At 55.1% G+C, this 23,236-nt stretch overlaps 1 protein-coding gene across 1 annotated transcript; it reads left to right on the forward strand.

The window, feature by feature from the left end:
• The first annotated feature begins 35 nt into the window (after positions 1-35).
• ARMC6 (armadillo repeat containing 6) lies at positions 36-22,935 on the forward strand. The gene is made up of 8 exons (XM_012741434.3): positions 36-373; positions 11,771-11,926; positions 13,229-13,311; positions 17,000-17,573; positions 19,497-19,642; positions 20,663-20,794; positions 21,115-21,252; positions 22,174-22,935. The coding sequence occupies exons 2-8, from the start codon at positions 11,806-11,808 to the stop codon at positions 22,384-22,386; spliced, it is 1,407 nt and encodes a 468-aa protein (XP_012596888.2). The 5' UTR covers positions 36-373; positions 11,771-11,805; the 3' UTR covers positions 22,387-22,935.
• Positions 22,936-23,236: the final 301 nt, after the last annotated feature.

The following is a 23,236-nucleotide window of genomic DNA, read 5'->3' on the forward strand; positions in this document are numbered from 1 at the left end:
CGCCGCCGGGCCCAGGTGCGCAGGCGCAGGCCGCCGCTGCCGCGCTCCCTCGCGCAGGCGCGCTGCCGACTTCTTCTGGGCGGACGCTCCCAAGGCGAAAAATTTCCCTGGGCCGGGGGCAGCGACAACAGTGAGACGTCCGGAAAGGGCGGCAAAAATGCCTCCGGCGCGCACCAGGTGGCCCTCTCGGCTTTACTTGCGTTCGCGGTCACCCTCCGTTGCCCAAGGAGCCGTCCGGGGGCGCTGAGGGAAGCCGAGACGAGGAGGCGCCACGGCGCCTGCGCGAGTACGGCGGCCGGTAGGGGTGCGCGGTCGCGCCGGGGGTGACAAGCCGCGAACCCCACCCTTTCCTCACGTGGCCCGCGGAGACTCGGTGAGCAGCGGCGGCGGCCACCGAGCCCCGTCGCGCGCGGAGAGGGGAGCGGGCGCCGCTGGATCGGGGTGGTGGCTGTGACGCGACCCTGGGGGGACTCGGTGTTGGGGAATGAAAGAATCTTACAGAAGCCGCCCGGGGACAAAAAGCGCCCGCTTCCCCCGGCCTTCGCTTTTATTTTATTCATTCTTTCGACACCTGTGTGCGGAGCGCCTGCTGCGTGTCGGGCCCGCCCTAGGCAGTGGAGGGAGGCAAGGAGGCTAGACGGTACAAACGAATGAACGGCGTGAGAGAGTGGTGCGATCGGAGCGCAGGGGCTGCGTTAGCCTGAGTGGTGTCCAGGGGTCTTCCTTGGGTAGCCGGGGAGGATGGGAACGAGGCAGGGAAGCCCCGGTGGGAAAGTCTGCACAGGGAAAGTGCTGGAAAGGGGGCTGGGTTTTCTTCTGAGTGGGTCAGGAAGCCAGCTGCACGGTTTCGAGCAGGCTACTGAGGTTGGGGTCTGTGGGCTTTCAAGGCTGCTGCCTGGGAAATGGAGTTGCAGGGTGCGGCAGGGAGGAGGCTGGTGAGACCGCCCATCGGGGAGGGGAGGATGGTGCATGGACCAGAGTGGGTGTGGCTGGTAAAGGGGGATGGGGTCGTTAATCCGGGGTCCCCACATGTCATGACACTGTTTTGTTAGTGAGCAGAACTGTGGCTTAGGGAGGGAAACGGGCTGCCAGCTGGGAGCCCTGCTAACCTTTCGCCTTACCCCCAGCACCCCCTGGACACATTCTGGGGACGGATAATGCTGTTTCCCACCCCTCTCCTGGCCTGGGCTGTTCCCCAGGTGGCTCCCACATGACCATCCCAAGGTACCCTCTTTCTCACATGTTCCAGATCCGTACTTTCCTCCTCCCACCCAGCCCTGTGCCCAGCATAGGAGGATTCTATTCGGGGGTGATCACAGAGCCAGATCTCCCCAACTCGGTGAGCTCCACAACGGGGCAAAGTGAGGTTTGTGGGGCGGAGCTGGGGCCAGAGAGCATGGGATGGGCTCCGTCTGAGTGATCAGGGAAGGCAGCAGCCTGGAAGGGCTGGTGGAAGCTCCTCAGAGGACCCAGGGGAGGGATGATGATGTTACTGAGGCCGGATAGAGTGATGGGGTCCTGGCCAGGCCTCTTATTGCCTATGTGACCTCTGCAGGCTCTTCCTTCTCTGAGCTTCAGATTCTTCATCAGTAAAGTAGGCGTGGTGACATTCCCCTGTAGTGTTGTAGTCCAGTAGGGTTGTGTTGCCTGCTGCACAGAGAAGAGCCATTACACCGAGACAGCCAGAGTTGCAGCAGAGAAAGAGGTTGATATCACAGAGCACCATGTGAGGAGATGGGAAGAATTTCTCAAATCTGTCTCCCTGAGAATTTGGGAGTAAATGTTTTTAAGGATAGTTTGGTGGGCAAAGGGTTAGGCGATTGGGTCTGCTGATTGGCCGGGTTCATAGGTGTGTAGAAATTCTCTTTGATGAGTTGATTCTTGAGGAGGGGTTGCAATACTAGTTGAGTCAGTTCCTTGTTATGGGCCACTGGTCTGGGTGGGTCAGCTGGAATGCAGGGCCTGAAGGATATCTCTAAAGCTAGCCTTAGGTTTCACAAGGCGATAGTATCTATGGAGAGAGTTAAGAATCTTTAGGACCATGAGCTAAGTGACTCCTGAGGAGCAATTATAGGCAAACAAACTAGGGGACAATGGCTGATTATTATCATTATTATTAAGTGTGCCTGTGCCTTTGTAGAGTTTAGGGCCCTATCACAGTTCTCACCTTGCACCCCGTTATTAATTTATAAAGGGCGGTTTCAGTCACCCCTGGGCTTGATTCCACCTCATCCCTGAGGTGTGGGCTAGTGAGATGGAAAAGGGCAGACGACCAGTCTGGCTTCTTTCTGCCAAGGGAACAAGGGGCATAGTTGGGGATTGAGGCCAGGGTGAGAGGAATGAAACCATTTTGGAGTTGTCTGCAAGTATTCACAGGTGCTGGGTTTCAGATCTAAAATTTGCATGACGAGAACATTAGTACTTTCATTTACAGCCTTAGTGCAGTAGTCAGTGAACAATGGCTTATAAAATAGATAACAAGCCCTAGGATAAGGAGTGAGAGTCCCAGCTTCAGGGGTCCCTGCAGAACTGATCTGAAGTTCTGGGGAATTCAAGTGAATAATCCCCAAAACCAATCAGGTGTGGGGTCACTAGTAGAGACCTGTTAATAGCCACACAGTTTGTTGGGAAATTTTTTCTATTCGGGTTTCAACTTCTGAGATGTTTACATAGACCCAGCAGGTAGTGTTTAACGCTGTACAGACTCTCCCTTGTTTAGCCCACAGGAAGTCTAGCACCGCCTGATTATCTAGGACTACCTGAGCTAGCAAGTTGAGGGAGCTTTTTTGAGCCCTAAGGCTTTTTGTAGTTTCTTCTGTGATCAGTCCTAGACTCACAGACAGACAGACTTCTAATCGTGTCTCTATTGGCATATACTCTATATATCAGGTGTCCTCAAACTACAGCCCACAGGCCACATGCCGCCCGCTGAGGACATTTATCTGGCCCTCCAGGTGTTTTTGCCGCCTCTGCCTGACCTGCTTAGCAGCTGACTAGTCCTGGGACCACAGTGCACACTTTCCAACGGTCTGAGGGACAGTGAACTGGCCCCCTGTTTAAAAAGTTTGAGGACCCTTGCAGTCTATACATAGGGACTACCGTGTTTCCCCGAAAATAAGACAGGGTCTTATGTTTATTTTTCCTCAAGAAGACACCCTAGGGCTTATTTTCAGGGGATGTGTTTTTTTTTTTTTTTAAGTACGGTACAAGAATCTACATTTATTCAAATATAGTTAAGTTGTCTTCTTCTGGAATATCATCATAACTCTCCAAACCCCAAATTCCATTCTGAATTTCTTGTGATTCTATTTCCTTTAGAACCATTGGCCCCAATCTCTCATGTCGAGCAACGGAGCTATCATGGGGCAGATGAGAAAGGCTGCTAGTCTTCTTTACCGCTACGCGATGAAATGCATGGGTTGTGCAGAAACGCTGCGTAGCCATGCCCATCACTAGGTCTTATTTTCGGGGTAGGCCTTCTATTGCACAAATGCTTAGAAATCCTGCTACGGCTTATTTTATGGGTAGGTCTTATTTTCAGGGAAACACGGTAGTATTCCCAGCAGGCTTTGCCACCAGGTGTCCTGGTATCCTCTTGGCAGCCCTCTCTTAAGTCTGTCGGGCAGGGAGTGGAGACTCTGATTATTAGGGAAGGTAGTAAAAGGAGCTGTGAAGTGAGCTAGCAGGTGAGAGCCTCTGTGTGCAGGCTGTCTATATAACAGCGGGCCCAGCCCAGCAATGGAGGGTCAGACCCCATGCCACAGACAAAGGTATATCCCAGGGCCGTGCATGTAATGTCTCCGAGGGTGTATTCATTTATGGGTTTATTTATAGAGAGCTTAGCCAGCACAGAATCAAACCAAGGGTCATGATATTCATAAGCTTTCTAAAATCTATCTACATGTTATTTCAAGTGTGTTACCTGTTGGCATAAAGCCGACAATTCCCCATCCAATCCCGGTTACATTTGTTAGTCTAATAAGCTAAGGATTGAGGGGGTCCCATGGACCACTGTTCTCTGCGGACCTTGACGAGTTGGGACAAGTGGAGGGATATGGGGTAGGGGTACCCTGATGGGTGACCAATTGAACTTAAAAAGTAGTTAAGGACAGAGGAAGATCTAAGTGGGTGGTCACGTCAGGGACCTACAGAGTCAGTCACAGGGGTCACCAATGGCAAATATTTTTCTTGGTTGGATTTGGGAAGATGCCAAGAAATCCAACAATCAGACAGATTTCCCTTAAAACTATTTTGGGATAGTTTAATTAACTGTGTTGTCATGCCGTTCTAGGCTGTGTGACAAAAGAAGGAGGGATAAAAGTGTGGCTAAAGTCACAGCCCAAAAGGGTAGCATCCTCGATAAGCCTAAGTGTTCAGGATGTCTAAGCAAAGGCTAGCAGGGAACCATTATGGTGTGGCATAGACTAGCCCAGACACGGATAACCCGGTAACAGTGATAATTACGGTGACGATAAAATAACCGTATGGATTTATCATCTTTTTCTCAGGATTCAGGCAGCACAGGCTTTTTTCCGTTATTACCTACTGAATCATAATCTTACACCTTTTCTCCATTGACTTATTTTGCCAGAGTAACAAAACACACAGCACGTGGGGGATCTCATCCTATTTTTCTTCCCTTCTACAGAATAAATCTAACTGTTCTCCTGACCCCAGCAAGAAGCGTGGCCAGTGTTGTAAACAAAAGCTATTGGCGGGACATTGGGGAAAAGCTGAAGGACTCACAATCTTTGAGAAGGCGTCTCAGCCGGCTTCCTTCTGGCATGGCGAGTGCCTGGCTCCCCATACTGTTGTTGTTCTGGTTCAAAAAGAGAGTCTCCAGGCTGGGTGTGGTGGCTCACGCCTGTCATCCTAGCACTCTGGGATGCCAAGGCAGGAGGATCGCTCAAGGTCAGGAGTTCAAGACCAGCCTGAGCAAGAGTGAGACCCCGTCTCTATTAAAAATAGAAAGAAATTAGCTAGACAACTAAAAATGTATAGAAAAAAAAAATTAGCCGAGCATGATGGCACATGCCTGTAGTCCCAGCCACTAGGGAGGCTGAGGCAGGAGGATCGCTTGAGCCCAGGAGTTGGAGGTTGCTGTGAGCGAGGTTGACACCACGGCAGTCTAGCCCGGGCGACAGAGTAAGACTCTGTCTCAAAAAAAAAAAAAAAAAAGAGAGAGAGAGTCTCCAGTAGTTTGGAGAGACACCCAGTGTGCTGGATTGGACCCAAATCAGACTTTCAATTTTCTTGGTCTGATAGGAAGCCCAGAGTGGCAGAGAGAAAACAGGACAGTGGGCACAAGTGCAGCCCCGGAAGATGGATCGGGGCGCTCCCCTCGCTGAGTAACGCCATGGGATAATGCTTCCCAAAGCAGAGCTCAGCGGGATTTCAGCACGCATGCTCCCACTGGGATAGAGAGTCCTGTGATCCCCGGGTAGGCCCTTCTCTGTGCAGAAGCTGCGAAAAGGCAGAGGTGACCTGGGACGGGGGGCGCACTGCACTCAGCCCTTTACATTTGAGCTGAGTGAGCCCGGATAGTCCCCGCGGTAGTGGGAACGGGGCCTGTGGGGGTCCCACTGGTCTCCTGGCTGCAGCGGCAGAGAACAGGTATAGAACGAACACGACGCGGTTTCCCAAGCCCTTCCCCTCAGCTCTGCAGGGGCGAGTGGGAAGAGACCCAAGGTGAAGTGCAGGGACAGGCAAGGGAGCCACGATCAAAGTAAAGTGGATGGCGCACACGCACACACAAGTCAAAAGTTCAGGACCGTTCTAACAGACAGAGCTCCTGTGAAACGAGATAACATTATCTTCCGATAGCACAGGGACAGCCCCCCAAGCCCTGCAAAGGAGCCACGGTGCCTCCAGCGAAGCCGTGATCAGGAGAAGGAAGGGGGTGCGGGATGTGTTTCCAGCACTCACCAGAGACACCGTCCATTTCCAGAAACTGTTTCTCCGCCCCAAACAGTTCCAGGCACTGTGGGTCGACCATGTCCCACTGGGAGGGGCAGTGCCGGAGATGGCCCTCAGCCCAGGAGGACGGAGCGGCCGGACACTGGGGCGCATCTCTAAATCTGTGCCACTGGCCAGAGGCTGCTAAGCTGAGGGAAAGTGTCCAGCAGGACGATCCCAGATGAGACCCCGGTTTATTTTTTATTTTTTGTGACAGAGTCTCGCTTTGTTGCCCAGGCTAGAGTGAGTGCTGTGGCGTCAGCCTCACTCACAGCAACCTCATACTCCTGGGCTGAAGCGATCCTCCTGCCTCAGCCTGCCAAGTAGCTGGGACTACAGGCATGCGCCATCATGCCCGGCTCATTTTTTCTGTATATTTTTAGTAGGCCAATTAATTTCTATTTATAGTAGAGATGGGGTCTCGCTCTTGCTCAGGCTGGTTTCAAACTCCTGACCTCGAGCTATCCACTGGCCTCGGCCTCCCAGAGTGCTGGGATTGCAGGCGTGAGCCACTGGGCCCGGCCAAGAGACCCTGGTTTTTTAACAGCCCAGCCAGGTGGTATTGCCCGCTGCACAGGGAAGAGCCAGCACGCTGAGACAGCCGGGGTTGCACCAGAGAAAGAGTTTTATGTAGCAGGATCCCAAGCGAGGAGACAGGAGGAATTTCTCAAATCTGTGAGAATTTGGCTGGGTTCGGGGCGGAACCACAGGCGTGTAGAAATGGAGTCGATTCTCGGGTGGGGGCACAAGACCAGTTGAGTCAGTCCCTTGGTGTGGGGCCACCGGTCAGCGGTCCCACCAGAATGCAGGCCCTGGAAGCTATCTCAGAAACTAGCCTTAGGTTTCACCAGGGTCATATTATCTGTGGGAGCAATGAAGAAAGCCAAGAATCTTTATGACTCCTAAGTAGTAAGCAATTCTAGGAAAGCAAGCTAGGGAACAATGGCTGGTTATAGATATGTTTCCCCCATATCTATAACCTCGTGGCCCTTTATTCATCTTATAAAGGGCTGTCTCACCAGGACATTATTAATTAAGAGGTAATTTGGCCAGCTTATGCAGAAGGGTTAGGGCACCAAATCCCACACCTCAATCCTTTGCAGATAGGTCCTCTGCTCTCTGGCCCTGAAGAACAGGAAGGAGCCCTTTAAGGGTTGCTAAGGATTTCAATGTCAAGGTCAAGGAAAAGAGTAACAGAGTTTTGGCTGGGCCCTGTGGCTCACGCCTGTCATCCCAGCACTTTGGGAGGCTAAGGCGGGAGGATCGCTTGAGGCCAGGAGTTCAAGAGCAGCCTGGGCAACATAGCAAAACTGCATCTCTACAAAAAATAAAAATTAAAAAAATTTCTCAGTGGGGTGCTCAAGGTGGTAAGTGGTTGGGGTGTCCTGGCCAGGCTGAAGGGCTGGAGCTTCTGGGCTGGGTGCTACAGGATGAACTCTGCTCCCACCACCCGGGCCAGGTTTCCACTGCAGCCAGCGAACAGTCAGTGGCCACCCTGTGACAGAGGCAGGGTCCTACTGAAACCGCCCTTTATAAGTTAATAAGGGTGCAAGGTGAGAACTGTGCTAGGGGCCTAAACTCTACAAAGGCACAGGCATAGTTAAAAATGATAGCCAGCCATTGTCCCCTAGTTTGCTTGCCTGTAATTGCTCCTCAGGAGTCACTTAGCTGGTGGTCATAGAGATTCTTAACTCTCCCCATAGATACCATCACCTTGTGAAACCCGAGGCCAGCTTTAGAGATAAACCAGTGGCCCATGACAAGGAACTGACTCAACATGCCTGTGACCCCTGCCCAAGAACCGACTGGGCAAGAAGACAACTTCTACACATCTATGGTTCCACCCCAACCCAGCCAATTAGCAGACCCAATCGCCTAACCCTTTGCCTGCCAAACTATATTTATTTTTTTTATTGTATTGTATTTATTTATTTATTTATTTTGAGACAGAGTCTCACTCTGTTGCCCGGGCTAGAGTGAGTGCCGTGGCCTCAGCCTCGCTCACAGCAACCTCAAACTCCTGGGCTCAAGCGATCCTCCTGCCTCAGCCTCCCGAGTAGCTGGGACTACAGGCATGCGCCACCATGCCCGGCTAATTTTTTCTATATAGTTTTAGTTAGCCAATTAATTCCTTTCTATTTTTAGTAGAGACAGGGGTCTCGCTCTTGCTCAGGCTGGTTTCGAACTCCTAACCTCAAGCGAGCGGGGATTACAAGTGTGAGCCACCTCACCTGGCCAATCTTTAAAAACCCTTTCTCCCAAATGCTCGGGGACATGGATTTGACAACTTCCTCTTGTCCCCTCGCCTGGGGCTGCAGTGTTAACCTCTTTCTCTGCTGTGACCCCTGCTGTCCCAGCAGCTTATCAGCTTCCTCTGGCGCTGCGGGTCTGGGAGGTGAAGCTGGCCTTGGGGTCATGTGGTATTACAGGGAAGGAAAGGAACAAAGAGCTAATGTTTACTGAGCTGGTCTGTGCAGATCCTGTCCTCAGGGCTTTATGGGAGTTGGTTGCATTTGCACTGCTGTTCTGTGAGATGGGCTCCGTGTTTCCCTCACCGCGGAGACTGAGGAAGAGTGGAGGGCCTGGGACTCAGATCCCAGGCGCCACGCCCCTGGCATGCCCTGAGTCTGCGTGGACACAGGTGGAATGCTCTCCACATCTTGTGCCGCCTCCCGCCAAGAGAAAACCGCGGGCTACAGTGCCCTGTTTTCCACATGCCCAGACTTACCATGGGATTTTTACATTTTTATTATTTATTATTATTATTTTTTTGAGACAGAGTCTCACTCTGTTGCCTGGGTTAGAGTGCCGTGGCGTCAGCCTCGCTCATAGCAACCTCAAACTCCTGGGCCCAAGCGATCCTCCTCCTGCCTCAGCCTCCCAAGTAGCTGGGACTATAGGCATGCGCCACCACGCCCGGCTAATTTTTTGTATATATATATATTTTTTTTTAGTTGTCCAGCTAATTTCTTTCTATTTTTAGTACAGATAGGATCTCGCTCTTGCTCAGGTTGGTTTCAAACTCCTGACTTCGAGCAATCCGCCCACCTCGGCCTCCCAGAGCGCTAGGATTATAGGTGTGAGCCACCACGCCCGGCCTCATTTTTATTATTTTTAATTTTTAAATTCTGTTAGAGATGGGGTGTCTCCACGTCGCCTAGGCTGGGGTGCAGTGGCCGTTGAAGGGTGCAGTCATTGCGCACTGCAGCCTCAGATTTCTGGGCTCAAGCGATGCTCCCACCTCAGTTTCCCAAGTACACACTGGGATTTTTGGCAGATCTCTGTACCCCTGTGCTCTTTTCCACCCCCCAACACTTTTCATGTAATATGTGATTCTAGAATGGATCCAGGACCAGGAAAGAAACACACACACACATTGTTTTAAAGGACAGTATTGGCCTGGCACAGTGGCTCACACCTGTAATCCTAGCACTCTGGAAGGCCGAGGTGGGCGGATTGCTCGAAGTCAGGAGTTTGAAACCAACCTGAGCAAGAGCGAGACCCCGTCTCTACTATAAATAGAAAGAAATTAATTGGCCAACTAATACACATATAGAAAAAATGAGCCAGGCATGGTGGCGCATGCCTGTGGTCCCAGCTACTGGGGAGGCTGAGGCAGCAGGATTGCTTCAGCCCAGGTTGAGGTTGCTATGAGCTAGGCTGACGCCACGGCACTCACTCTAGCATGGGCAACAAAGCGAGACTCTGTCTCAAAAACAAAAAAACAAAAAAAGGACAATATTAAGACAAATGAGAAAGTTGATCATGGACTGTCTATTAGGACTGTTTATTGTCTCAGTGTGAAATTTCATTTATGTTGTGGTTATGTAAAAGAATGTCCTTTCCATGGGAGATTCGTGCTGATGTCTTTAGGAAAGAAGGGGTCCAGGGCCTGGGACACACTCAAAGGGCGTACAAGCGCACACACACACACACACACACACCCATAGATAAATGGGGCCAAATGTTAACAATCGATGATGCTAGGTGACGGGCATGGCGGTATTCTTGCAACTTTACTACGTGTTTACAAAGTGATGTTTATTCAGCTGGGTGCAGTGGCTTGTGCCTGTAGGCCCAGGTACTCAGGAGGCAGAGGTGGGAGGATCCACTTGAGGCCAGGAGTTCTAGTCTAGCCTGGGCAACACAGTTAGGACCCATCTCAAAGCAAAACAAACAAACAAGAAAGTGACATATTTTAAATGGAAACTTGGTATCAATTCCAGAATGGAAACTTGGTATTACTGTAGTAAACATTGTAGATATAATGAAACAATTAAAACGAAAAAGGCTGTTAACCTTTGTTAGGCTCTGGGCCTAAGGCCCGTTTCCCCCTTTGTCACACAGGAAGGTTGGCAAGCTTGAGGTGTTAGTGGCCCGCTTGCACCTGTGGGGACCTTCATGCTGAGATTCTGTACACCGGGGAAAGGGCATTGCTGTTGTTACTGAGGGTTTTGTCTTATTTAACATGACCTGTCTGCAGCCCCCCAGAAGAGAAGGCTCTGCCCAGAGTTAATGGGCCATCTAATTACTGCGACCCTTCCCCTGGTTTCCAGACTGTGCCTTACTGCATACTGGGTTTTTTGTTTATTTGTTTTTTGTTTTTTTTTTTTTGAGACAGAGTCTCACTTTGTTGTCCAGGCTAGAGTGAGTGCCGTGGCGTCAGCCTAGCTCACAGCAACCTCAATCTCCTGGGCTTGAGTGATCCTTCTGCCTCAGCCTCCCGAGTAGCTGGGACTACAGGCATGCGCCACCATGCCCGGCTAATTTTTATATATATATATATCAGTTGGCCAATTAATTTCTTTCTATTTATAGTAGAGACGGGGTCTCGCTCTTGCTCAGGCTGGTTTTGAACTCCTGACCTTGAGCAATCCGCCCGCCTCGGCCTCCCAAGAGCTAGGATTACAGGCGTGAGCCACAGCGCCCGGCCTGTTTATTTGTTTTTTGAGACAGAGTCTCACTCTGTTGCCCGGGCTAGTGTGCCATGGCATCAGCCTCGCTCACAGCAACCTCAGACTCCTGGGCTCAAGTGGTCCTCCTGCCTCAGCCTCCCGAGTCGCTGGGACTACAGGCATGCGCCACCACGCCCGGCTAATGTTTTCTATATATATTAGTTGGCCAATTAATTTCTTTCTATTTTTAGTAGAGACGAGGTCTTGCTTTTGCTCAGGCTGGTTTAGAACTCCTGACCTCGAGCAGTCCTCCCACCTTGGCCTCCCAGAGTGCTAGGATTACAGGCGTGAGCCACCAAGCCCGGCCTGCATACTGGGTTTTATTTGCTTCTTTTTTATGAGATTTTTTTTTTTTTTATGTATGTGTATACACACACACACGCACACACAGAATTTTTTTTTTTAGAGATGGGGTCTTGCTATGTTGCCTGGGCTATACTCAAACTTCTGGGTTCAAGTGATCCTCCCGCCTCAGCCTCCTGAGTAGGTAGGACTACAACTGCACGCCAACTGCTAATTTTTTTTCATGTTTTGTACAGACAAGATCTCTCTCTGTTTCCCAGGCTGGTCTTGAACTCTTGGCCTCAAGTGGTCTTCCTACCTTGGCCTCCCAATGTGCTAGGATTACAGATTACAGGCGTCCTCTGAGTCACCCTGCCCGGCCCCTTCTGTACTTTTAGAAGCTCTAAGGATATCAGGATACCATGCTTTCCTGTGATCACAGTGGTGACAATTTTCCAGAATGGTCACAAAATTTCAGTCCCTGGTAGATGCATCCTCAGTGGCATTTTCACGGTGGCCAGGCCCTGCAGTTGCCTGCCCTTCCGTCACGAAGCTTTCTTCTCACCCTAACTTCCCAGCTCAGGTGTGTCTGTTGGCCGTACATCAGGTGACGATGGCCTCCAGGTGTATCACCCAGGAGACCTTCGATGCAGCTGTGCTCGAGAACATCGAGGAGTTCGCCATGGGGCCGGAAGAGGCAGTGAAGGAAGCCGTGGAGCAGTTTGAATCGCAAGGTAGGTGGCATGACTGTCACCTGGCATGCCTGGCTCTGAGATGCAAGAACGAGGGGGCCCTCCCTCCCAGTGCCTGGCATGGCAGCTGGGCACTCGCTGGGCCCCATCCCCTCCCCACACGGCCCCAGGCAGGCCTGCCCCCCTGCCCCCACCTCATTCCCACCTCCCTCTGCTGCCGCCTCACCCAGGTATTTATGGGACCGGAGCCTTCCTGGGGGTCTCACTGTAATTGCGACTCCCTCAGAGAAGCTTTCTCTGACCCTGGCTTGGGAAGCAGGGCCATCTGCCTCTCTGCCCCACCTGCACCCCACCTCAAGCTTACGGAGGCAAAAGGGGGTGTCAGTCACCAGCTGGTGGAAACAGGTGGCATCCCCACACCGGGCCATGGAGGAGAGGGGTCACCAGGGGGCTGTTTGCAATGGTGCACACAGGGTTAGGGGACCCCCGCCGGCCACAGCAGGGACCCCAAGGGCCACAGCAGAGAGCAGGAGTTCTGAGCAAGGGTTACCTGACAGGTGGCAGGCCCTCAGGTAGAGGCAGGGAGCAGGGAATAGACACCACATTTCCCTCCTGTCCCCAATCTCAAGTCCAGCTCCCCACTGCAAAAGCCCCATAACCAGAGGGCAAGGGTGCCAGGGGGTCAAAAGAAGTCAGAGGTCAGCCTCCCAGGGACAGAATGCGGTGTAGGCCCTGGACAGGGGCTGGCGGAGTGACCAGAAGTGTCCAGCACAGTAGGGGCTTCCCATGGGGTCCCAGCAGGGGTAAGAACACAGCCAGGGCCAGGAGGGATGGAGTCCCAAGGGAGAAGGCTGTGGGGTCCCCTGCCCTCTCTCAGCCCACCAGGCTGAATGCGCCACCTCGTGCACAGACATGGCGTGTGGTAATGCAGCCTTGCTTGGCGATGGCCTCATTACTACTCTGCTCCAGTTGGCTGGCCCAGACACTCACAGCCTGTAATCCCAGCACTCTGGGAGGCCAAGGCAGGAGGCTTGCTTGAGGCCAGGAGTTCAAGACCAGCCTGAGCAAGAGCGGTAGCACATGCCTGTAATCCTAACTACTCAGGAGGCCGAGGCAGGAGGATCGCCTGAGCCCAGGAGATTGAGGTTGCTGTGAGCTAGGCTGACGCCACGGCACTCTACCCCCAACAACAGAGCAAGACTCTATCTCCAAAAAAAAAAAAAAGGGGGCTTCTGGAGTGAGGCGGTCCCAGTAGAAGGGACATGAGTCGTGACTCCAGTAAGTCCACAAGGTTGACAGCTGTCACTTGTTTTCTGACCACCCCCCTCCCCCCCACCCTGGCAGGGGTCGATCTGAGGAACATCGTGAAGATGGCACCTAAAGTCTCCGCAGATGGACTCCAGGAGCCCGCGCACGGCATCCTGCAGGTAGGAGCGGGCAGCCCGTGCAGCGAGTCCTGCGTCATCACTTAACAGCCCGTGTGGGGACACCTCTTCCCTGTTTCCCGGACGACAGAACCCAGGCTCTGAAGGTTAGAGGACTGCCGGCATGCATGGGCAAGCTCGAGTTTGCAGCCAGGTCTCCCCGAGTCTGAGTCTGAGGGCAGCACACACTCCGAGCTGGGAGCGGACGGCATGCTCTTGGTTGTCCCCGGCGCTGGGAGCCTGGGGTCAAGGGCACCGTGGAGAAGCCTTTCTGGCCTCCCAGAGAGAGACGGGAGTCATGAGGCGGCACGGCTGGGGGGCTGGCTGTTCGCTGGCACTTGGATGGCGGGTCAGCTCGCATGAGCCTCCCCTGACTTAGTGGTGGGGAATTGGAGGCCAGCGGCGGGCAGTCACCTCTCTAGTGACCCAAACAAGGGAGGTACAGCTCACAGAAGCTCGGTGCTTCCCGTAAGGTCACCCGCCAAACTCGGTCACGAGGCCAGAGGCCCTAGCGCTTGTTGAGAACTGACTGTGGGCCGGGTTCTGCGCGGGCACTCTACGCTCTTCCTGCCCTCTCGGTCATTCTTCAAACATTGTCGCCTGCGAGGTTGGGGTGATGATCCTCGTTTTACAGATGGGGAGATTGAGATCATAAGAGAAAAGAATGACTCCCTTTGGAGCTAGGGAGCGTAGCATAGAAGAGGAAGTTGGAGGAGACGCCCTTGACCGTAAACCCAGCTCTGCCTACGGTGAGGAGCTTACTTCTCCCCGCCTTGAAGAGGTATTGGTTCGAAACCAGCCTGACCAAGAGCGAGACTCCGTCTGTACTAAAAATTGAAAGAAATTAATTGGCCAACTGAAAATATATAGAAAATATGAGCCGGGCATGGTGGCGCATGCCTGTAGTCCCAGCTACTCAGGAGGCTGAGGCAGGAGGATCACTTGAGCCCAGGAGATTGAGGTTGCTGTGAGCGAGGCTGATGCCACGGCACTCTAGCTCGGGCCACAGAGTGAGACTCTGTCTCAAAAAAGAAAAAAACAAGAAAAAGAAAATTGCCTCCTTATGGTTGGGTTTTTTGTTGCGGTTGTTTCTGCTTTTGTTTGTTAGTAAAGATGAATGTATTTGAAAATGAATTTGTCTTCTGGTCCTTTTGGGTATTGGGTTATTCATCTTTTCCTTATTGATTTGTAGATGAACTTTATATGTGAAGGATCTCAATAACGATAGTCTCTTGCACTCATTGCTTAAGTACTTTAGTGCTCAGCATTGTGCTAAATTCCTAAAATGTGTTCCCTCTATCTGTGATTAGCCCATTTTGCTGATGAGGGCTCTGAGGCTTCCCAAGGATCAGTGACTCACCCAAGGTCACAGAGAGGGGAACCTAGATCTAGGTCCCAAGGAAGCCACTCATTGAAGGACTATGCCATATACTACCAGCAGTACAAGAAAGTCCTTGTTTGTTTACAAACTTTGCTGTTTTTTGTTATTAATTCTACTTTTTATTTTTTGAGACAGAGTCTTGCTCTGTGGCCCAGGCTGGTGTGCAGTGGTGTCACCATAGCTCACTGTAACCTCAAACTCCTGGGCTTAAGTGATCCTCTCACGTCAGCCTCCCAAGTAACTGGGACTGCAGGTGTGGATCCCACCATTCACTGTTAATTTTTTTATTTTTTGTGGAGACAGCATCTCTCCATGTTGCCCATGCTGGTCACAAACTCCTGGCTTCAGGCTGTCCTGCTTTGGCCTCCCAAAGTGCTGGGATTGCAGGTGCAGTGGTTCATGCCTGTCTTTTTGTGACTAGCTTGTTTTACTTAGTATAATGACCTCGAGGTTCATCCGTGTTGTACCATATGTCTGAATTTACTTCTTTCTGAAGGCTGAATAAAATTCCATTGTGTGGATGGACCATGTTTTGTTTATCCATTAATTTTGTTGATGGACACTTGGGTTACTTCCACCTTTTGGCTATTATGAATAATGCTTCCATGAACGGGGTGCACAAATCTCTCTTTGAGACTCCGCTTTCAATTCTTTGGGGTATATACCCAGAAGTGGAACTGCCGGATCGTGTGGTAATTCTATGTTTAATTTATTTTGTTTTTTGAGATGGGGGTCTCACTGTATTGCCTAGGCTGGTCTCAAACTCCTAGACTCAAGCTATCCTCCTACCTTAGCCTCCCAAGTAGCTGGAACTACAGGGCACACACTACTGCACCCAGCAATTCTATGTTTAATTTTTTGAGGACCCTCCAAACTTTTCCACGGCAGCTCCAGCATTTGACATTCCCACCAACAGTGCACAAGGGTTCCAATTTTTCTGTATCCTTGCCAACACTTGTTATTTCCTGATTTTTTTTGACAGTGGCCATCTTAATGGTTGTGAGAAAGTATCTTGCTATAGTTTTGATTTGCATTTTCCTAATGACTAATGACCTTGAAAATCTTTTGTTTAGTGGCCATTTGTATGTCTTCTTTGGAGAAATGTTTATTCAAGTCACGTGCTCTGGCGTTAACTTGTTTTTTGACATTCTGTTGCATCGCAACATGCGCTCAGTTAAGTCCACAAATCTGAGCTCAGCGAGGGTTGGCCATCAGGCACCTTTGTTTCTCGTGTAGGTTAGGCCAAATCAAAGCCCTTTGTGCTGACGGTTTGTGCAGAACCAGCCTTCCGAGGGTTGGGTGCAAGTGATATGATCATAAGCTATGGGCGCGTGGATTCATCTTTGGCTCATGCCGAGGCATGTCCTGAGACCCTGTAGGTGAATGGCAGCGAAACCGGTCTGCCCTGTTCAAATTGTTTTTTCTCTCATTATTTTTTCCCCTGCAGCTTAGAGTTGAATTTAGGTAAATCAGCTCTGTGCATAGTATAGTTTCATTTGGCGAGTGCTCAGAAAATATTTGTGGAGTGAGTGAGAGAGACAAAAAGGAGACATCCAGGATGAGCAGGTCTGCTGAAGGTGGCTTTTCTCTCTCTGGTTTTGCCGGTTAGTTTGGGCTGCATAACAAACAACTTAAAACAATGGCTGTTTTGTTTCCTACGATTCTGCCTGGTTGACTGGGCTCAGCTGGATGGTTCTTCTGTTGGTCTCACTTGGGGCTTCTTTTTTTTTTTTTTTGAATCAGAGTCTCAACTCTGAGGCCCGGGCTAGCGTGCCATGGCGTCAGCCTAGCTCACAGCAACCTCAGTCTCTTGGGCTTAAGCAATCCTACTGCCTCAGCCTCCCAAGTAGCTGGGACTACAGGCGTGCACCACCATGCCCGGCTGATTTTTTTCTATATATTTTTAGTTGGCCAATTAATTTCTTTCTATTTTTAGTAGAGACGGGGTCTCGCTCTTGCTCAGGCTGGTTTCGAACTCCTGACATTGAGCGATCCTCCCGCCTTGGCCTCCCAGAGTGCTAGTCACTTGGGGCTTCTTAATAGCACTTAGGGCTGGAATGTTTCATATGTCTGCACTCATGGATGCAGCTCCCTGGCAAGGACACTGAGACGGCTGGGTCTCTCTCTCTCTGGCCTCTGAAGTTCAAGGCTTCTAAAAGCACGGCTGTGGAGGCTGCCAGGGATGGACCTGGCCCCACATCATTTGCACCACAGGCCCAGATCCCAGGGGAGGGAAGCCCACAGGGGTGCAGATGCTGTCATCAAAGCACTGGGCCGAGCTGGCACTGAGGCTGCTCTTGTGTCCCCCAGGCCCTGGACGACCTCCAAGAGTCTGTGGCCTGCTCTCGCCCCCAGGAGGCGCTGGCCCACCTCACCCGCTTCTGCGACCAGTGCAAGCAGGACAAGGCCTGCCGCTTCCTGGCGGCCCAGAAGGGCGCCTACCCCATCATCCTCTCCGCCTGGAAGCTCGCTGCAGCGGGTGACCAGGCCCTCCTGCTCCAGGCCCTCAACGCCCTGTCCGCACTCACCGATGGCCAGCCAGACCTCCTGGACGCCCAGGGCCTGCAGATGCTGGTGGCCACCCTGGCCCAGCACGCCGGCGCGGCCGACCTGACCTGCTCCGGCATCCGCTGCGTGCGCCACGCCTGCCTGAGGCACGAACGGAACCGGCAGGGCCTGGTGGAGGCCGGCGTGCTGCCCCTGCTGACCGGCGCCATCGCCCGGCACGGCCGCCACGCCGACGTGGTCCGGGAGGCCTGCTGGGCCCTGCGCATCATGACCTTCGACGATGACATCCGTGTGCCCTTCGGCCACGCCCACGACCATGCCAAGATGATTGTGCAGGAGAACAGAGGTCTGAAGGTGCTCATCGAGGCCGCCAGAGGTAGGAGCCGGGGGCCAACACGAGCCCGTGAAAGCAAGGCGGGCGGACAAGCGTGGCAAGAGTGAGAGTCGGGGCCCAGGACCGCTTCGGGCATGGCGGCTCCAGGCTCCACTTGCAGCCCCACCTACGTGGCAGCACCACTGGAAAAGCGTCTCCATGCCCCCCACTGGCTCCAGGAGGACTCCAGGCCAGCACTCCTTGGCCAGGAACAGGTCCTGTTCCTGTCTCTGGAGCTGTCTGGGGAGGGGCAGGGGGAGCTCCCCCAAAGGGAAACAGGAGGGATGGGAAGTTCGGCTGGCAGCACTCACCAGAGCAGCCTTCGATGGAGGTTTACACTTTTGATCACGTTCAGCTACCAATTCGTGTGCACGTACACGTGCCTGGCTCTAGGATGACCACCGTTAGCCATCCAAGGGGGGGGCCACACCCTGACCCCCGCACCCCCAAAGCCTCTGTCCCCACTCCCACCCCGTCCGTCGCACCTACCAGAAAAGGCCTGCCTGAGCTCCAGCACACGGAAGGTGCTAGAAGAATGAGTTCCCCTTCCCTGCCTGCCCTGTGGCTCTTGCTCCATGGCCAGGCCTGTGTGTGGGATGCCAGCTCTGTCTGCCAGGGAGGCGGGCCTGCCTCAGTCTCCCTTCCACACCTCCAGAGAAGCTGGGAACGGGGCCCAGCCATCTTCAGAGTCGGGCTGCTTTTCCGGGAGGCTGTTTGCATCTTTCTTGTTTATTTATAGGAGCTCCAAGAGCTAGGGTCTCACTAGAGAAGCAGGATATGTATGTATGAAGGGACTTTTTTGTTTTGTTGTTGTTGTTGTTGTTTTAAGAGACAAGGTCTCACTCTGTCACCCAGGCTGGAGTGCAGTGGCGCAGTCGTAGCTCACTATGACCCCAAATTCCCACGCTTGAACGATCCTCCCACCTCAGCCTCCCAAGTAGCTGGGACTACAGGCCTGGACCACCACGCCCAACTAATTTTTTTATTTTTTGGAGAGAATATTTTTTGGAGTCTCGCTATGCTGCCCAGGCTGGTCTTTAACTCCTGGCCTCGAGCCATCCTCCCTCCTTGGGCTCCCAAAGTGCTGGATTACAGGTGTGAGCCACTGCACCCGGCCTCGAATGGATTTTTTTTGTAAGGAATGGGCTTGTGCGGTTGTGAGCAGGTGAGTCTACAACCCACAGGGCAGGCTGGAAACTCCCGGGCAGTCCCAGCTGGAGTTTCTTCCTCAGGGAAACCTGTTTCCCGCCGAGCCTTCAGCTGATGGAGGGAGATCCCTCCACATCACTGGGGGCCATCTCTTTTACTGAAAGGCAGCTGGCTGTGGGCACACACAGGACACCTCCCTGGCAGCACCCGGAGGAGCACTGGGTGGAGCACTGTGGCTGAAGGCCACAGCCCAGCCCGGTGGGCACACGGACTGACCGTCGCGGGGCTCTGTGCGAATCACGGATGTTTGCTTAGTTGGCCTCGGCGCGGGCGTCTGCTTCCCGGCGCAGTGCCTCTGCACCCCGTCTGTGACTCAGTTTTGCTCACGTCAACCCGGTCCATATGTTCTAGAGTTTCCTGTTGCGCTTAGAAAAGCCATTCCTGCCCCAGGATCGTAAAAATAGTCTCGGATGTTTTATTTTGGTGCTGTTATGGTTTTCTTTTTTTAGGTGCCACCGTCAGTTGGTCTGGAATGTATCTGGGGCACGGCGGAGGAGGGAGGGCACAGGGTCCTGTCTTCCCCAGCGGCCAGCAGGGGGCACCGCAGGCCCAGGCAGTGCTCCCTGGCGTTGGGGGGGGCCCTCCTGGTGCAGGGGCAGAGGGCCGGACTCCCCAGGCGGGCCAGCAGGATCCATGTGGAACCCAAGGGCACTGGGCTGGGTCTCTCCACTCTCCTCGGTCCCCTCACCTCTGCCTGTGCTTCCCCCCCGCCCGCAGCCTTCCCCGACAACCCCGGCGTCCTCAGCGAGCTCTGCAGCACCCTGTCCCGCCTGGCTGTCCGCAACGAGTTCTGCCAGGAGATCGTCGACCTCGGGGGCCTGGGCGTCCTGGTGGCCCTGCTGGCCAACTGCAATGACCACCAGGTGGGGGCCCAGAGCCGTCTCTGGGTGCAAAGCCCCTGGTGGCCCTGTGCACTCTGCCCCCCGGGTCCCGGCCAGCAGGCCGAGCCGCAGTCCCAACCAGCCGGCCCCGTCTGCCAAGCCCAGAGCCAAAGTGCAGCCTTGTCACTGACCAGTGGACAGGAACCGAAGCTGGGAGGAAAACAGACCCACCCACCCTGCCGCCGTGTCCTTTTGTACTAGGAGGTGGGAGGATCAGGGCCGGGGGTGTCGGCCAGAACTGGGCCCTGACCCTAGCGCATAGTGCATGGGCGAGGCCCTACCCTTCCCTGCCTCAGTCTCCCCGCCCACAGAACAGGGTGAGGCCCTCTACTCGACTCCTTCATCTAGCAGCCACTTACCGACCCCTTCTCCGTGTGCCCTGCTCAGGGCAGACAGCAAACCCACACGTGCCTGCTCAGGTGTGGCTGCAGGAAAGGCCCGGGGCACCGTGGTCTTCTGCCCCTGAGCCCAGCGTAGACACCAGCCAGGGGCCTGTGCGGCTGCCAGGGAGCTGAATCTAAACTGGCTTCAGCACATGGGAGTGCTTTTGCTTGCAGTCCCGGACGGTTGGGGGTGTGGGCCTCGGTTTCCCTCCCTCTCTCTGCTCTGCTCCCCACTGGGGCGGTCAGTGGTTCCAGCAGCATCTCGTTGGCTGTCCCCAGCTCAGGCCGGTCAGCGCCCACCCTGCACCTGCGGCCGTAGCCGGGGGGCCCCGTGCGCTGACGCCGGCCCGAGTCACATGTCCCTCTGGCCCTACGGGAGATGGGGGTCAGGTCGCCCAATGGCACATCCTGGACAAAGGCGGCCGGGACTGCAGGCGTCTGTCTCCCTCCCCTTCCTCCTCCGAGAGAGGGGTAGCGGTCCTGCAGCCGCACCTGGCCTGTGGGTCGCGCAGCGCAGCAGCCCCAGGCCCCTCCTCCGACCCCCACCTCGGCCCGTGCCCTGCACAGCGCAGGAAAGGGACGCCGGCTGCGGTGACCGCCATGCTTTGCCTCCGTGCAGGACCTCGTGAAGCAAGTGCTGAGCGCCCTGCGCGCCATCGCGGGCAACGACGACGTGAAGGACGCCATCGTCCGTGCTGGCGGGACGGAGTCCATTGTGGCCACCATGACCCAGCACCTGGCCAGCCCGCAGGTACCCACCTCGGGGCCACACAGGGTGGAGGGTGCTGGGGTCCAGGCCCGGTTTGCACATCCGCGTGAAGCTCCTGCCTCAGGGCCGGGAGGTGGGCGCGGGGAAAAGGTCTGGCCGGGGCCAGCGCCCTCCGCACCCCTGAGAGCCGGGCCGGTGTTTTTGTCACCAGCTGTCATGCTGCTGTTACACGTGAGCTGACAGAGACCCGCTGAAGGGAGGTCATGGGCACTCACGGGTGGGGGGGGTGGCGGCCACAGCAGGCCGACGGGACGCGGGGGTCTGTCTGCTGCGACTCAGCTGTCCCGTGACCGGCCCCGCAGGTGTGCGAGCAGAGCTGCGCGGCCCTGTGCGTCCTGGCCCTGCGCAAGCCGGAGAACAGCCGGGTGATCATGGAGGGCGGCGGGGCGCTGGCAGCCCTGCAGGCCATGAGGGCGCACCCACAGGAGGCCGGCGTGCAGGTGCGCAGGGGCGGACGGGGGGCAGGTGGGCAGGTGGGGCAGGTGGGCAGGAGGGGCAGGGCACAGGCTCTCCCTGTCCCTGTCCCTGCCTGAGCCTCACGGGGCCTCCTTCCTTCCTGTCTTCCAAGCTGTGCTGCGTGCTGCCCGGCACTGTCCCCTTCCTGTCCCCCACGCTCTCTGCCTTTACTCTTTTCCTCTCCTAACCTCTCCTCCTCCTCAGGCTGCCATCTGAGCTCTGGGCATGGGACGTGCCGTCCCCGCCTCCATGGCCGTGTGTGCCCCCCCAGCCCAGACCCCGCCCTGCCTCCCGCGCCCCAGCACAGGGTCCGCAGACACTCCAGGCCCCGGCCCCAGGAGCCTTTGCTCCCGCCGCTCCCCACCCTGCAGCACGGTCCCCTCGACTGCCCGTGGCCGCGTCTGCTCCTGAGCACCCTGGCCGGCAGCTCCTTGCCCACACCCGCTTCTCCTCCGCTCTCCGCTGCGGGCGGGAGCCACTGGGGCAGCAGCCTGCGCCCACCCCAGCCGAGGCACGGGGCACACAGACAGATGTCCGCCCGACGAGTGTCCTGCTGACAAGCGGACCCCGCGCACAGCCACCCTCTGCCCACGGCCTGGCCGCCCCTACCCTAGCTCTGCACCAGCCTCGGGGGCCTAGGGTTGCTCCTTGCCAGCTTGGAGGCTGAGAGTCCACAGCCATGGGATCAGGCCCAGACGCTGCCCCCCGTGCCTGTGTCCTTGCCTGGGAGATGAGGGCTTTGGCTCTGCCTCCCAGGGCTGCCGAGAGGGTAGAAAGGGGAGCTGGGTCTAGGCTGGCACAGCACAGGCACCACTGAATGCCAGTCACAGTCATCCTCATCCCCATCCTGTTGTGAGGAGGGCCCCGAGGTCAGAGTGGACCCTCACAGCTGCTCTTTCTCCCAGAAACAGGCCTGCATGCTGATCCGCAACCTGGTAGCTCGCAGCCAGGCCTTCTCAAAGCCCATCCTGGAGCTGGGGGCCGAGGCGCTCATCACACAGGCCCGAGCAGCCCACCGCGACTGCGAGGACGTGGCCAAGGCCGCCCTGCGGGACCTGGGCTGCCGTGTCGAGCTCCAAGAGCTGTGGACAGGCCAGAAGGGTGACCTGGCACCGTGACCCCAGGCCCAGTCTGGGCCGAGACTCTGGGTGAGTCGTGTGACTCAGGAACTGGGTGGAGATCCACATTCTGCTACTCTCCCCTGCCAGGTCTACCCCGCCACAGCCAGAGGTGTTTTCTGACAGGCCCTGGGTAGACCCTGGGGGGAGGGGAGGTGGGGGAGGGGGCACCTGTAAGGCAGGAAGCAACCCTGGGTCCAGGCCTCCCCTTGCCAGCCGGCAGCATTGGCGTGATCGTCCTGCCCTTCCTCCCTGACCTGAGTCCCTTTCCTGCCACAAGGGGCGAAGGGCACGTCCCACTGCCCACCGTCCTGTCTGAAATGTGGGAGCCAGTGTGGGCCAGTCTTGGAGCAGGGCAGGACATCTTGGCAGAGGTGGGATCCCTGGTGCCTGCTCCTACGAGCTCAGGCCTCTGCTCCTCATTTTTCCCTCCTGTAAAATGGGTCTCAGATGCCTTGCTTAGCCGGCCAAGGGCCAGGGACCCCGGCTCGTCCGTCTCCAGGTCACAGGCCAGCCGCGGTGCCTGATAATAAAAGATCACTGGATGGACGTTGGAGGGGTCTCCTCCGTAGCCTGGGTGGACGTCAGGGGCTGCGGCCAGTGGGCTTAGAGGACAGGGAGGGACGGACATATGGGGAGGCCGTCCGGTCGGGAGGACAGCGAAGGGGTTATATGATTATATAGCTAGGATGCGCGATCTGCTGTCACCCTCAGAGAAGCAGGCCGCAGAGGCCACGCTTGGGGTCGCTGTTTCCGAGAGTGCATCCGTCTCCGGGGGGCCAGGGAGCTCAGCATCCAATCCCCAATCAGCTCTGTGGCCTTGAGCCAGTGACTTAACCTCTCTGAGCCT

The sequence above is a fragment of the Microcebus murinus genome, chromosome 4, assembly GCF_040939455.1.
Source record: "Microcebus murinus isolate Inina chromosome 4, M.murinus_Inina_mat1.0, whole genome shotgun sequence".
NCBI lineage: Eukaryota > Metazoa > Chordata > Mammalia > Primates > Cheirogaleidae > Microcebus > Microcebus murinus.

What these genes read in the sequence shown, in the direction of transcription:
- ARMC6 (XM_012741434.3), top strand. Translation starts at nt 11,806, where the DNA reads ATGGCCTCCAGGTGTATCACCCAGGAGACCTTCGATGCAGCTGTGCTC. An exon ending in CCAACTGCAATGACCACCAG is followed by an intron (nt 19,643 to 20,662) that starts GTGGGGGCCCAG and finishes GCCTCCGTGCAG; the next exon opens with GACCTCGTGAAGCAAGTGCT. An exon ending in AGCACCTGGCCAGCCCGCAG is followed by an intron (nt 20,795 to 21,114) that starts GTACCCACCTCG and finishes CCGGCCCCGCAG; the next exon opens with GTGTGCGAGCAGAGCTGCGC.